Source organism: Nelusetta ayraudi, unplaced genomic scaffold (genome assembly GCF_046127955.1).
Source record: "Nelusetta ayraudi isolate G7.1 ecotype Tasmania unplaced genomic scaffold, CSIRO-AGI_Nayr_v1 ptg000033l, whole genome shotgun sequence".
Lineage (NCBI taxonomy): Eukaryota > Metazoa > Chordata > Actinopteri > Tetraodontiformes > Monacanthidae > Nelusetta > Nelusetta ayraudi.
In genome coordinates this window covers 7,423,748-7,438,965 of record NW_027466083.1, presented here as the reverse complement: position 1 = coordinate 7,438,965, position 15,218 = coordinate 7,423,748, and the positions used below count along the sequence as shown (strand labels likewise).

The following is a 15,218-nucleotide window of genomic DNA, read 5'->3' as shown; positions in this document are numbered from 1 at the left end:
TCACGGAGCCTGAAAAAGAAAGGAAATGGAACAACAGCAATCTACAGACATAACAGACAGTCAGTTCATGAATCAGACTAAAGAAACTGAAGAGAGCAGTTTAGGTTCCATTTCCAAGAAATGCAAAGAACTTTGTTATGATATAATTGTATAGCTCAGGGTAATGCAAAGTGTTACGAATTATGTCACCAGTCTGTTTACAAATGCAAGGAGTTTAAGAAATAATAATCATAAACATTTTTTTTTTTTTTTTAATCAGGTAAAAGACACAAGGGATGCCATCCTCATCATTCTACACATTTCGGTTGATGAGGGCCTGTTAAGAAATCATTTTTGGAATTTTATTTCTAACTTCAGCCTTTCTTGGGTGAACTGACACAGAGAGAGAGCCCTTCCACCCACAGAGTAGATTGTGCATGAGGACAGGTCTGATGGTCTGGTCTCTTAGTCCATAGATAAGAGAACTCAGACATCTGGGAAACATAACAACAAAGACATAAAGAGCAACCTGAATGCGAACAACTATAGTCCTGTTAAGGTGTTTTGACAGAAGAAAGACAATTGGGTCGTGCACAGGTGAGCAGAGACTGATACCGAGCTGCACCATGTGCAACATCAGCGTTTTACCAGCCTTCTGGGCTGAAATCTTGTCTGTGGAGGTCGACCAAGCTGCTACCATCACACCGATGTAGGTGAAGCTGATTATCACTGCTGCCAAAATATACCAGAAATAAATATAAGATTTCCTGAAAAGATCAAAACCAGCATCTTGGGAAATACTTTCCTTGCCACAATAATCTGATGTCTTGAGTGTAATTCCTTTTGATAAAGACGCTTTTAACAGCAGGACAACTTGAACAAAAGCATATTGGAAACCAAAGGCCCAAATCATGACAATAGCTGCTCCTGTGTTTCTCATGGTGATGATGCTGGTGTGCCTCAGTGGGTAGCACACGGCTACATACCTCTCCAGAGACATCGCCAGCAGTGTGAGAGGAGAGATCAGTAGGGTGACTTCAGCAATCATTGAAAATAAAAAACAGACATGATATGAAAGTCTTACTCTACCAGCAGACATTAAGTACATTGACTGCGTCTGAAACAATAATACAGTATCAGCAAGAAAGAGGTTAAAGACAAGCACATAACGGGGAGTCTCATAGAAAACAGTTTTACTCCTCAGAGTGAGTAACATGGTGCAGTTAATAAAAATAAACACACAGCAGGGCAAAGAAGTCAGAATGGCAAACACTGCTACTTCCAGAATCCCAACATAGTTTACTCCAGCAGTCACGTTGGTTGAAGACTGGTTTAAATTAGACATTCTAGGTAAACGTGTAACTATAAGATAAAAAGCACTCTCAGCATGAGAAGTGGAACTTAACAGCAGAACACATTTTTCTATTTGAATACAATACAAGATCACATCGGATTAAATGTGTGATACCAGCCTCGTGTTTCTGTATGGAAAGGTTCCTGTGGTGGAAAAAATGAAGATCTGCAAGCGGAATCTAGAGTCTGCACGGCAGTCATGCCACAGGAAATAGGCCAGTGCACAGCAGGGGAGCACTGTGGGAAACCAGATGTGTGAAGGAAAGAGGTGTGATGTCCAGGCAGGGGCAATCAAGAGTGCAGGGGCAAAGCAGAAACAGCCATCACAGTTCCTGACCAACTTGTTTGAATATGGGAAGTCCACTGAGAAACAAGTTGTGTATGCTTTATATGCTCCTTTTTCCTGTTATGTCATGACTCAGCAGCACCATAGAGAGACAGAATTCAAAACTAAGGGCAGGATGTCAGTCGGTCTGTTCATTTTTTATTTTTTTTTTAATGCTCAGCAAATTGGCTGACAAAAGGTATCATTGTTGATGTCACAATTGTATGATATGTGTATATGAATACTCGTTCAGACACAATTTTTCATATTCCCTCTCGTAACATAATCACAAAATAGTCATAAACCATCTAGGCTAGTGGTAAGCAAATAGTGGCCAGGGGTTAAGAAGAGGAACACAGGTTTATTACCCAAATGATTTGCCTACTCCTATGTCATGGTGTGAACACCATTTGTAAACAAGACCAATAAACAATAAATGTATGTCTGCAAACGTTTCATTATTTTCAGGCCAAAAGTTATTCTTTTGTTTATATCACTTAATTATTAGATTCAGTTTGGCATCACTGCATGATGAGCCCTCATTTATATTTAGCTTATTCACTGATATTGTCATGTAACCTTTTACAATAAAAAAAAAAAATCTGCTTTTCTTGGGGCAAACATCAGGTCTGTAAGTACAAGAACTCAGTAAAAGTTAGTTAGAAAGTATCTCATACATTGTTTTCTATTCATTGTCTATCTGGGTCTGGATTGTGGGGGCATCGTCCTGAAGAGGGAAACCCAAACCACCCTCTGCCCAGCCATGTCCACTGGTTCTTCTGAGGCCTCCCAGTTGGACATGTCTGAAAAGCCTCCTCAGGGGAGCATGCCAGTTTGGGTGGCTTGATCATCTGATCGAGCCTCCAGTAAACCAGTTTAGGTGGAACCAGTTTAGGTGGCTCAATCATCTGATCAAACCACCTAAACTGGTTTACTGGCCATCCTGGGAAAGAAACTCATTTTGGCTACTTGTGTCCATGACCTTATTCTTTCAGTCCTGACCCGAGGCTCTTGGCCATTGATGCGAGTTGGGAGGTAGATTGACCGGTGAATCGAGGTTCAACTTGTGGCTCAGCTCCCTCTTCACGGCAACAGATTGGTTTTCCATCTGTGTCACTGCTGAAGCTGCTCCCATCCGTCTGATGATCTACCTCTCTATTTGACCCCCACTCCAATACTTATACTTTAACTCCTCCACCTTGTGTTCAATGTGTGAGAAGGGTCAGAGGTCAGGATGGCACCTGTGTGTGACGGAAAAGCAACAGCAGAGATGGCATAAGGCTGGTTCTGGTAAAAATACTGTGTGTCAGCTGCTTCAGAGAGCTGCAAGCGGTTCCAGAGCGCATGATAAGTGCTGATAAAAATGGCTGTAAGCTGGGTGTCCAACTTTTAGTCATGAGTGTTTATTGACTTGTGACTGTTGAAACATTTTGCGTTTTCTTCAGCTCGTCGCTCTCTCCAGTCCGTGTGTGCAGCACAGCAGTTGCTTGTTGTTTGGTTTCTATGTGAGCCAGGAAACAAGGCAGGTACTGCTCTTGAAAGCTTGATCCAACCTTGTGGTTTCTTTTGCAACCCACCAACTGGGATAGTTAACCAATGGATATATGAATGAATGTAAATCTAATACATTGAGATTTTTAAACTCACATTGCCGTATTGAACAACCAACATGCAGACCAATTGGAAGCTATTTCTTTTTCCATTCCAATGCACACTCATCTGCTCATGTTGTTTGTTTGTGGCTTTCTCCATGTCGTTTATCTTCTGTGGTAAAACCAACAGAAAATTAAACAACACATTATGTAACATAACAATGCTGCTGAGAGAAATGACTGGGACTACCCTATCATTGTACACTTTAATGAGCTAAAACACCACATTTCCGAGAGACAGAGAGAGAGAGAGAGAGAGAGAGAGAGAGAGAGAGAGAGAGAGACTTGTGCACCGTTTGATGCCAACAACATGAATTTTCCCTGTTGAACAAAAAAAATAAAAAAATAAATAAAAATCACCAGAGCCTCCTTTGGAATTGTGGCAAGGAGTAGAAGTAGTAGTGAGTGCAAACCTTCAAGAGGATCTTGAGTTGGTATTAAGGTATTAAGACCTGTTTCAAACTTACCAAATGTATGGTTTGTATTCTGTCGAGGATAAAGTTTCTCTCTACTTGTTTTGTTCAAACTTTTGTCTGTCATCCATTTCTTCACAGAGACCTATGCAATCCCTCTCCCCTGGGATTCCTTATTATGAACCCCAAATTAAACCATTACCTTTGACAATATGTACTGGCACCTTACAATGTGTTGTGTTTTGAATATTTAATGTGTGTAAATGAGTCACCAGGAGACAAAGTAACCTGAGGGATCTCCACCTTGGCAGCAGAACAACAACAAAGCTGCAACAACTTTTTCACTTACACCTTGCAAAAAGTTGGGTTTCAGTAAAAAGAAAAAAAATGATTACCAGGAACATAAAAAATGTATAATAAATGAATAAAGTGATTTTCATAGGTTACATTTTCAATTTGACGAGGACGAACAATTGATTTGTTGTGTTGGGTTTTTTTCCCCCCGTTTTTTTTTTTTTTTTGCTTCATTGCTTCAAAATTGAATTTATAAAGCCCTCAGGAAATGGGACGTTGAGCTGTCTGGTCTCCTAACTGTAGGCCTTCAATGGTTTTGCTGGATTTTTCATTTTCATATTTCATGAAAATATCCCATTAAAATTATGACTTCCATAAAAAAGAATGTATATAATCAATTGAAATTGAATATTTATTCTTCGTGTTTGGTGAACGGTTTTATGTACGTCGACATGGGTACCTTTTGTGAAATTACTAGTGAATAATCATTCGTCTGAGCAGAAAAGTAAAATCAACAACAGATCATCGGTGGAGACACCTTTGAGAGGTATCAATGCCATTTGTGACATCACCAACAGCTGGTTTCCAGTTTATGTGTTTCAACACATGATATCTGTAAAGTAGCCAGCAAAGAAGTACATGGTGACACTTGCAGCGTAACTTTTGAAGTCTGGATTATTTCTCTTGCAGTTGACTTATAAGATCAGATAAGAAGTGTAATTTTATGTGGTTTTATTCAAATCTTAAAGAAATTATGTATTGTTCTGTACATATTTTCATGACATTATTTCATATCCATCCAAATCAAACACACAAAAGTAGTTAGTACTTTTTTATTTTATAAACATCATGGGACAGTTTACAACAAGTACATATTACACAAATTAATATTGTTTTTAAAGTGATATTTAAAAGGATAATTGAACATTTCGGTAGATTTGCTTCACGTGTGCTGCTCTGAGAACAAAATCAAATGTAAATGTGCAAGTTAAAACTTGTCCTGGAGAGCATTTTGCAGTTGTTGAATTGCTTATTTGATGAGTCGTAAGGGAGGAAAGCCTCTACAGTTCACCTCTATTCTGTTTTCTGAGCAGCTTGTGTATCTGGACCCTGCATCTCAAAACAGCCACTGACAATTAAACAGAGTGTACCTTCTCATATGACTAGAGGTATTCTGGCAATAGACAAATTTACCAAAAATAATGAGTTATATATTGTTTATATTTGGTGACAGGGAAAATATTCTTAATACATTCTTCGTTCAATCCATCCATCTCATATACTCGCTTTCTCTTGCACTGAGGGCAACAGAAGTCTGCCAGAGCCTATCCCAGCTGTCATGATGTGAAGGCAGTGTACACCCTGGACAAGTTGCCTGTTCATCAGAGGGCCACACAGAAAGATACAGACATTTAGAGTTCCCAATTTGCAATACATGCATGTTTCTGGACTGTAGGAGGAAGCCAGAGAACACGGAGAGAACCCACACAGACACAGGGGGAACATGCAAACTCCACACAGAAAGGCCCCAGGGCCGGGATCAAACTTGCAACCTCCTTGCTGTGAGGCAGCTCCTTGCTATACCACCGTGTCGCCACATTCTTAGTTGATTTTACATTTTTTTGTTGTTGGTTGCCATAAGAAACTGCTTATATATGCCGGCAAACACAGGACCACGTTTCTAAATCAAGTACTTAATCAAGAATACTGACTTTTGTTTGACAAATCATATCAAACATTTTCAAGAAAAGCTCTGCTTGTCAGCTGGAACAGCCAGCAAAGTCAGGCAGCAGCAGCAGAGATTCTGCATGAGCACTGGCCTGATGTTTTTATCTCTCATACCATAAATTAAAGCACTCAGGCATCTTGGGAAGATAATAACAAACAGGTAAAGAACACTCTGAACACGCACAACTATCAGTCGTGTTGTCATTCTTGACAGCGCCTTAAGCATCAGGGTGTAGAGGGTGGAAGAGAGGGTGAGGGCCAGCTGTACCAGATGCAGCAGCAGTGTATTACGAGCCTTCTGGAAGGAAGTTTTGTTTGTGGAAGCTGACCTGGCTGCAACCATCACACCAATATAAGAGGAAGTGACTGCCAGACTGGCTGAGACAAACAGAGAGCAGGTGAAGGCTTTTTCATAAATGTCCGACATTGGGCCAAGAAACAGAGCAAAGTGGGAGCAAAAGTCTTTCATTTGCAAGCTCTCCAGCTCTGCAAATGGGAAGTCCAACAGCAGACCGACCTGAACAATCACGTTTAGTGAACTGAAGGCCCAGACCCCGGCGACAGCCGCCCTTGTGCTTCTGCTGGTGACCACAATGGCGTGCCTCAGTGGGTGGCACACGGCGATGTACCTCTCCAGAGACATCACCACCAGCGTGAGGGGGGAGATTTCACTGGTGAGCCGACTGATCATGGTGAGGACGCCACACAGAGGATATGCCAGTTTTATTCTGCAGGCGGCCAATACATAGAGCACTTGGCTTAGTCCCATCTGTACGGTGTCTCCAAAAAGAAGGTGGAACAGGAGGATGTAGCGGCAGGTTTCTTGAAACTCAGTTTTAGTCCTCAGGGTGAACAACATTGTCAGGTTGATGTAAAGAAAAATGCAGCACGGAACCGTTGTCATCACAGAAAATAACACTCTTTCAACAGTGCCCTGGTACTGCTGCTCATTGGTGACATTCAACATGGTCTGATTTCCAAACATTTTGGAATAACGTAAATTCTATCTGAGTCCCGAGAAATCTGACCCTCAGTTTGGCTGTATCCTGAGAGAAGCACTGACGATATAAATGAATGATGATCTTATTCGCATGAGCTCCTTTTCATCTGAAGCCGACACCGCTGTTGCGCTCTGTGTGGAGGGCTACTTTTCCCTCAATAGACACCATGTGACATCCTTGCGTCATGAGTTGGAATTAAAAAAAAAAAAAAAAAAACAGAACACTCAGAATCTGGGTTGCACGAGATAACAATGTGGGTGTAAAATTCTCAATTTACTAATATATTTATTTATTTATTATTAGTTTTTATAATATATGTGTGTGTGTTTGTGTGTGTGTGTGTGTGTGTGTGTGTGTGTGTCCACTAACACATGCAACACCCGCTCTAGTAACTGGGGTCACTAAAAATCCTATAATCCGGAACTGAGCTTGAGAGGTCTGTATTTTCATTTTTGTTTTGCCTTGTACTCTCATCTGCACTGCAAGTGAGGCTTGCCTCAGTGTATTAACGAGATTAAGTAAAGGTAACAAACAAACAAACAAAAAAAGTCCCAGTTATGGACACATCCCGAAATATGAAAATATTTTCTCCACATTTGGCCCATCCCCTGAGGGAGCGGTGGGCAGCAGCAGTGCCGCACCCGGGAATCCTTGGGTGATCTAACCCCCCAATTTTAACCCTGGATACTGAGTGCCAAGCAGGGAGGACATCATGGAGGACATCAATTTCGACATCATGGTTACAGCCATTTTTATCAGCACTTATCATGCACTTTGGAGCCGCTTCCAGCTCTCTGAAGCAGCTTACACACCGAGGTCCAGTGTTTTACTACCTAATAGCTAACTAACTAATAGCCTTAAGCCATTTCTGCTGTTGCTTTTCCATCATAGACAGGTACCACCCTGACCTCTGACCCTTCTCAGACATTGAAAGGGAAAGATGGAGACAGAGAGCCAATCAACAGATAACTAACTCACTAAATTTTCCAATTTCTTTTGCTAAAAATTTACACTTGAGAATCTCCAATAAACACCGCAGGTAACATTAATTAAACCAATGTTTTTACAAAGGCATAATGAGCGTACGGCTTTAATATTTAATGAATCATTTGGGAGACACAGTAGCATAGGGAGTTGAAGGTATGGGCAGAAGTTGAGTTGAAAAACATTTCCATAACAACATTAACAATAACATTTGGCAAAACATAATTAACATCAGTGTTTACCTAAAACATGGCTGTGTGCAAATGTGGATAATTAAAGTGATGAAGTGAGCAAGCAGCAGGGGACTGAGTCCAACATGGGAGTCCCTGCAGGAACTCAAAGTGTTTCAGCAGAATGGGAAAAAGTTAAGTTGTGAAGTGTGAAGAGGACAGTGATTGCATCAGCTCGTATTCTAAATTTGATTGACACAAACGTGTATTAAAGGTTAAAAGTGCATCATTTTGGGAAATATTGAAGAAGAAACAGCAACATCAAGTGGTTACATTTTAGACTGCAGCGTCTTTCAGGTTCCCTCCCACTCAAACCCATGACCTTCTTGCTAGGGGGCAACAGTGCTGACCACTGTACCATTGTGTCACCCGAGAGATAAAGTATTAAAGCTAAATCACATGATTGACACAGGTGATCTTTTTCTTTGAGATTTTCCTCTGAGGTGTAGTGCAGAGACCCGCTCACTAAGTCACGTGTGTGGCAGCCTCCCATTAGAGCATTCATGGATGACAGTTACGACAACATCAGCACCAGGATGTAGATCGTATATCGTAACATAACAGGAAGTAGGTGGATATAAAAACCCCACACAACATGTGTTTCTCTGTGGACTTTCCATATTCAAACAAGTTGGTCAGGAACCTTTTAATGCAGAAACATTAAGCCAGTACCACACATCTGATCAGCTGGGATCTTGCGTTGGATTCAAATAGACAAATGTGTTTTTCTGTTGTCCTCCACTATTAATGCAAAGGATGAAATTTGTCTTTTAATCACATGTTTACTTAGAATGTCTAATCTTACCCAATCTACAGCCAACTCTACAATTGGAATGAACTATGTAGGCAAACTGGAAGTAGCAGTGTTTGCCATTATCACTTCATTGCCCTGCTGTGTTTTCATTTTCATCAATTGCACAATGTTATCAATTTGCCATTAGCAGACAGTGAAGGAAAGGGGTTCGTGATTTGTACACCAGACAACCACTAGATGTCAGTCAAGGCATTTGCCTTGACGTGAGAGCTTGAGCGCTGGTTTATTTGTTCAAAAGAAAAAAACAACAACAACAACTATAAACATTCATTCATTCATTCATTTTCCATACCCGCCTCTTCCCGAGATCAGGGTCACGGGGGTCTGCTGGAGCCTATCCCAGCTGTCATAGGGCGAAGGCAGGGTGACACCCGGGACAAGTGGCCAGGTCATCACAGAGCCACATAGAGACAAGCAACCATTCACACTCACATGCACACCTACGGACAATTTAGAGTTTCCAATTGACCTCACATGCATTTGTCTGAAATTATGACACGGGCGCAAAAATCCATAAAATATATACATAATAGTTTTATTAAAAGATATCTGTCAGTTTAGAGTAAAGACATTAGGACGACTGGGACAGCTTTGTTTAATTTGATTTTTTTAAATTATATAACAGCAGTGTATTTACAAACAAGAAATGATATTCAATAGAAATATAATTTTTCAGGTTAAACACAGACTACTCATCCTCAACTTTTTGTATGTTTTGTTAAGAAACTACGTTTGACTTTTGACAGCTAACATTTGTCTTGGACCTGTCAACGAAAGACGAGGGCACTTCCAGCCACAACGTAGTTTTTGCAAGAGAACAGGTCTGATGGTCTGGTCTCTTAAACCATAGATAAGAGAACTCAGACATCTAGGCAAGAGAACAATGCAAACATACACAGCAACATGAATCCGAATAAATATAGTCCTGGTAAGGTGTTTTGAAAGACGAAAGACAACTGGGTCATATAGAGGTGAGCAGAGACTGATACTGAGCTGCACCATGTGCAACATCAGCGTTGTACGAGCCTTCTGGGCTGAAACCTTGTCTGTGGAGGCCGACCAGGCTGCTACCATCACACCGATGTAGGTGGAGGTGATTACCACAGCTGTCAAAACATTCCAGAAATAAGTATAACATTTCCTGAAAAGATTAAAAACAGGATCTTGTAAAATACTTTCCTTGCCACAATAATCTGATGTCTTGAGTGTAATTCCTTTTGATAAAGACACTTTTAACATCAGGACAACTTGAACAAAAGCATTCAGGAAACCAAAGGCCCAAATCATGACAATAGCTGCTCCTGTGTTTCTCATGGTGATGATGCTGGTGTGCCTCAGTGGGTAACACACAGCTACATACCTCTCCACAGACATCGCCAGCAGTGTGAGAGGAGAGATCAGTAGGGTGACTTCAGCAATCATTGATAATAAAAAACAGACATGATATGAAAGTCTTACTCTACCAGCAGACATTAAGTACATTGACTGAGCCTGAAACAATAATACAGTATCAGCAAGAAGGAGGTTAAAGACAAGCACAAAACGAGGAGTCTCATAGAAAACAGTTTTACTCCTCAGAGTGAACAACATGGTGCAGTTGATAAAAATGAACACACAGCAAGGAGCTGAATTGACAATGGAAAGCAATGTCACTTCCAGTATCCCCACATTTTGATTTTCAACACTAAAGTTGTTTTGAGAGCCATTTAGATTAAACATTCTACACAAAGGTGGCATTAAAAGATAAATCACATCATATAGATGAGAAATGGAGCACAACAGAAAAACACATTTGAATTCAAAACAGGGTCATATCAGATCGAATGTGTGATACCAGCTTACTGTTTCTGCTTGAAAAGGTTCCTGACTCACTTGTTTGAATGTGGGCAAGTCCACAGAGAAACACATTGTGCGTGACTTTATTTGTACCTACTTCCTGTTATGTCACTACTCAGCAGCTCCATGGAGACATAGAATTCAAAACTATTGGCAAAATGTTTAATCATTCTGTTCCAAAATAAAGCAAAGGCTCAGCTGTTTGCAGTGAAATCACATGTTGAAGAATAAAAACTCCAAGCACTTCGCCCCCCTTTAAAGATGAATAAGAATGTTGTGTTTTTAACTTATCTTAACCTATTGTTCATTTGCACTTTCTGTTTGTGGAAACTGGCAACAGAGGCTTATTTGCATCTCTGCTACAGTTGTGTGAACAACTTCCAAGTGACGTTTGGGCATTTGTACTCTTTTCCACTGTTTTGATTACAGTCGCAGTACCCCTGTTGTTAAGGACCCTGTACATTCAAGGCATTCTTAATAGGTTGCTGGTGAGTTTGTTTAACTGAATACTTTGCACTACATTGCCCCCTGGGGTACTGTTTAAAAACAACAAAAACACACATTTGAATTTTGAAAGCTAACCTTTTGTTGCAACTAACAGAGAGAGCGAGAGCCCTTCCATCCACAAAATAGTTTTTGCATGAGGACAGGTCTGATGATCTGGTCTCTTAGTCCATAGATAAGAGAATTTAGACATCTGGGAAACATAAAAATAATTACATAAATTGCAGCCTGGATGCGAATAACTATGATCCTGTTAAGGTGTTTTGACAGAAGATAGAGAATTGGGTTGTGTATTGGTGAGCAGAGACTGATACCGAGCTGCACCATGTGCAACATTAGCGTTTTACCAGCCTTCTGGGCTGAAACCTTGTCTGTGGAGGCCGACCAGGCTGCTACCATCACACCGATGTAGGTGAAGCTGATTACCACAGCTGTCAAAACATTCCAGAAATAAATATAAGAATTCCTGAAAAGATTAAAAACAGCATCTTGTAAAATCCTTTCCTTGCCACAATAATCTGATGTCTTGAGTGTAATTCCTTTTGATAAAGACACTTTCAACATCAGGACAACTTGAACAAAAGCATTCAGGAAACCAAAGGCCCAAATCATGACAATAGCTGCTCCTGTGTTTCTGATGGTGATGATGCTAGTATGCCTCAGTGGGTAACACACAGCTACATACCTCTCCAGAGACATCGCCAGCAGTGTGAGAGGAGAGATCAGTAGGGTGACTTCAGCAATCATTGAAAGTGAAAAACAGACATGATATGAAAGTCTTACTCTACCAGCAGACATTAAGTACATTGACTGCGTCTGAAACAATAATACAGTATCAGCAAGAAGGAGGTTAAAGACAAGCACATAACGGGGAGTCTCATAGAAAACAGTTTTACTCCTCAGAGTGAACAACATGGTGCAGTTGATAAAAATGAACACACAGCAGGGCAATGAAGTGATAGTGGTGAACACTGCTACTTCCAATATCCCTACAAAGTTTACTCCAACAGTAGAGTTGGTTGAAGACTGGTTTAGATTAGACATTCTAGGAAAACGTGGCTACAAGATGAATTGCATTCTCAGCATGAGAAGTGGAGCACATCAGCAAAACACATTTTTACACAAAAAATAAATACAAGCACACATCAGATCAAATGTGTGATAACAGCTTACTCTTTCTGAACAAAAAGATTCCACACCCACTTACTTGAATGTGGGCAAGTCCACAGACAAACATGTTGCGTGTGCTTTTATATCCACGTGTTGCCTGTGATGTCATGACTCTCCAGAACCAAGGAGAGATGGAACTCAAAACTATACGAAAAAATTGGTCAAGTTTAAAAAAAACAACAACAAAAAAAACTGAACAGCGCTTCAACTAGAACCTTGTCACTCATTTTCTTTACAATTTCTTCCAAATTGCTGCTTAAATCAGTTCTGTGTCCAGTTGAACGAGAATTAAACTGTTTGTTTAATGTTTCCACATCCGCCCAACCATTTTATTTTTGGAACGTCAGGGACCGTTATAGGGGTTCTGTCACAGTCTAACAGAAACATGGCTAAAGGTTTGCTCCATACAGACAATTACCATTTCATAAGGCTTATATGTCCAGTGATGTGCATTACAAGAGCTGAGCCAGTAAATCACATAGACTTGAAGAGCCAAACCCAACCAATCAAACTTTATTCGTAAAGCACATCTCATACAAAGAAAAATTAGGTTGAAAGTGCTTCACGGAGCCTGAAAAAGAAAGGAAATGGAACAACAGCAATCTACAGACATAACAGACAGTCAGTTCATGAATCAGACTAAAGAAACTGAAGAGAGCAGTTTAGGTTCCATTTCCAAGAAATGCAAAGAACTTTGTTATGATATAATTGTATAGCTCAGGGTAATGCAAAGTGTTACGAATTATGTCACCAGTCTGTTTACAAATGCAAGGAGTTTAAGAAATAATAATCATAAACATTTTTATTTTTTTTTAATCAGGTAAAAGACACAAGGGATGCCATCCTCATCATTCTACACATTTCGGTTGATGAGGGCCTGTTAAGAAATCATTTTTGGAATTTTATTTCTAACTTCAGCCTTTCTTGGGTGAACTGACACAGAGAGAGAGCCCTTCCACCCACAGAGTAGATTGCGCATGAGGACAGGTCTGATGGTCTGGTCTCTTAGTCCATAGATAAGAGAACTCAGACATCTGGGAAACATAAAAACACAGATATAAAGAGCAACCTGAATGCGAACAACTATAGTCCTGTTAAGTTGTTTTGACAGGAGAAAGACAATTGGGTAGTGTATTGGTACGCAGAGACTGATACTGAGCTGCACCATGTGCAACATCAGCGTTTTACCAGCCTTCTGGGCTGAAATCTTGTCTGTGGAGGTCGACCAGGCTGCTACCATCACACCGACGTAGGTGAAGCTGATTATCACTGCTGCCAAAATATACCAGAAATAAGTATACATTGTTTTAAAAAGATTCAAATTTGGGTCTGGGAAAATCCTTTCCTTGCCACAATAATCTGATGTCTTGAGTGTAATTCCTTTTGATAAAGACGCTTTTAACAGCAGGACAACTTGAACAAAAGCATTCAGGAAACCAAAGGCCCAAATCATGACAATAGCTGCTCCTGTGTTTCTGATGGTGATGATGCTCGTATGCCTCAGTGGGTAACACACAGCTACATACCTCTCCACAGACATTGCCAGCAGTGTGAGAGGAGAGATCAGTAGGGTGACTTCAGCAATCATTGAAAGTGAAAAACAGACATGATATGAAAGTCTTACTCTACCAGCAGACATTAAGTACATTGACTGAGCCTGAAACAATAATACAGTATCAGCAAGAAGGAGGTTAAAGACAAGCACATAACGGGGAGTCTCATAGAAAACAGTTTTACTCCTCAGTGTGAGTAACATGGTGCAGTTAATAAAAATAAACACACAGCAGGGCAAAGAAGTCAGAATGGCAAACACTGCTACTTCCAGAATCCCAACATAGTTTACTCCAGCAGTCACGTTGGTTGAAGACTGGTTTAAATTAGACATTCTAGGTAAACGTGTAACTATAAGATAAAAAGCACTCTCAGCATGAGAAGTGGAACTTAACAGCAGAACACATTTTTCTATTTGAATACAATACAAGATCACATCGGATTAAATGTGTGATACCAGCCTCGTGTTTCTGTATGGAAAGGTTCCTGTGGTGGAAAAAATGAAGATCTGCAAGCGGAATCTAGAGTCTGCACGGCAGTCATGCCACAGGAAATAGGCCAGTGCACAGCAGGGGAGCACTGTGGGAAACCAGATGTGTGAAGGAAAGAGGTGTGATGTCCAGGCAGGGGCAATCAAGAGTGCAGGGGCAAAGCAGAAACAGCCATCACAGTTCCTGACCAACTTGTTTGAATATGGGAAGTCCACTGAGAAACAAGTTGTGTATGCTTTATATGCTCCTTTTTCCTGTTATGTCATGACTCAGCAGCACCATAGAGAGACAGAATTCAAAACTAAGGGCAGGATGTCAGTCGGTCTGTTCATTTTTTATTTTTTTTTTAATGCTCAGCAAATTGGCTGACAAAAGGTATCATTGTTGATGTCACAATTGTATGATATGTGTATATGAATACTCGTTCAGACACAATTTTTCATATTCCCTCTCGTAACATAATCACAAAATAGTCATAAACCATCTAGGCTAGTGGTAAGCAAATAGTGGCCAGGGGTTAAGAAGAGGAACACAGGTTTATTACCCAAATGATTTGCCTACTCCTATGTCATGGTGTGAACGCCATTCGTAAACAAGACCAATAAACAATAAATGTATGTCTGCAAACGTTTCATTATTTTCAGGCCAAAAGTTATTCTTTTGTTTATATCACTTAATTATTAGATTCAGTTTGGCATCACTGCATGATGAGCCCTCATTTATATTTAGCTTATTCACTGATATTGTCATGTAACCTTTTACAATAAAAAAAAAAATCTGCTTTTCTTGGGGCAAACATCAGGTCTGTAAGTACAAGAACTCAGTAAAAGTTAGTTAGAAAGTATCTCATACATTGTTTTCTATTCATTGTCTATCTGGGTCTGGATTGTGGG

General features: G+C 40.3%; 5 protein-coding genes across 5 annotated transcripts; all 5 read right to left on the bottom strand.

Moving 5' to 3' along the window:
* Positions 1 to 319: 319 nt before the first annotated feature.
* On the bottom strand, positions 320 to 1,324 carry LOC142892113 (odorant receptor 131-2-like). Its single transcript, XM_076032167.1, has one exon. It carries the CDS (start codon positions 1,322 to 1,324, stop codon positions 320 to 322), a length of 1,005 nt encoding a protein of 334 aa, XP_075888282.1.
* Positions 1,325 to 5,757: 4,433 nt separating this feature from the next.
* LOC142892112 (odorant receptor 131-2-like) lies at positions 5,758 to 6,729 on the bottom strand. Its single transcript, XM_076032166.1, has one exon. The coding sequence runs from the start codon at positions 6,727 to 6,729 to the stop codon at positions 5,758 to 5,760; it is 972 nt and encodes a 323-aa protein (XP_075888281.1).
* Positions 6,730 to 9,351: 2,622 nt separating this feature from the next.
* LOC142891617 (odorant receptor 131-2-like) lies at positions 9,352 to 10,654 on the bottom strand. The gene has a single exon (XM_076031274.1). It carries the CDS (start codon positions 10,508 to 10,510, stop codon positions 9,500 to 9,502), a length of 1,011 nt encoding a protein of 336 aa, XP_075887389.1. The 5' UTR covers positions 10,511 to 10,654; the 3' UTR covers positions 9,352 to 9,499.
* A 549-nt stretch (positions 10,655 to 11,203) lies between these two features.
* LOC142892111 (odorant receptor 131-2-like) lies at positions 11,204 to 12,157 on the bottom strand. Its single transcript, XM_076032165.1, has 2 exons — positions 11,693 to 12,157; positions 11,204 to 11,638 (listed from the first exon to the last, which is right to left on the bottom strand). The coding sequence occupies exons 1-2, from the start codon at positions 12,155 to 12,157 to the stop codon at positions 11,204 to 11,206; spliced, it is 900 nt and encodes a 299-aa protein (XP_075888280.1).
* A 913-nt stretch (positions 12,158 to 13,070) lies between these two features.
* On the bottom strand, positions 13,071 to 14,168 carry LOC142891616 (odorant receptor 131-2-like). The gene has a single exon (XM_076031273.1). The coding sequence runs from the start codon at positions 14,166 to 14,168 to the stop codon at positions 13,164 to 13,166; it is 1,005 nt and encodes a 334-aa protein (XP_075887388.1). The 3' UTR covers positions 13,071 to 13,163.
* Positions 14,169 to 15,218: the final 1,050 nt, after the last annotated feature.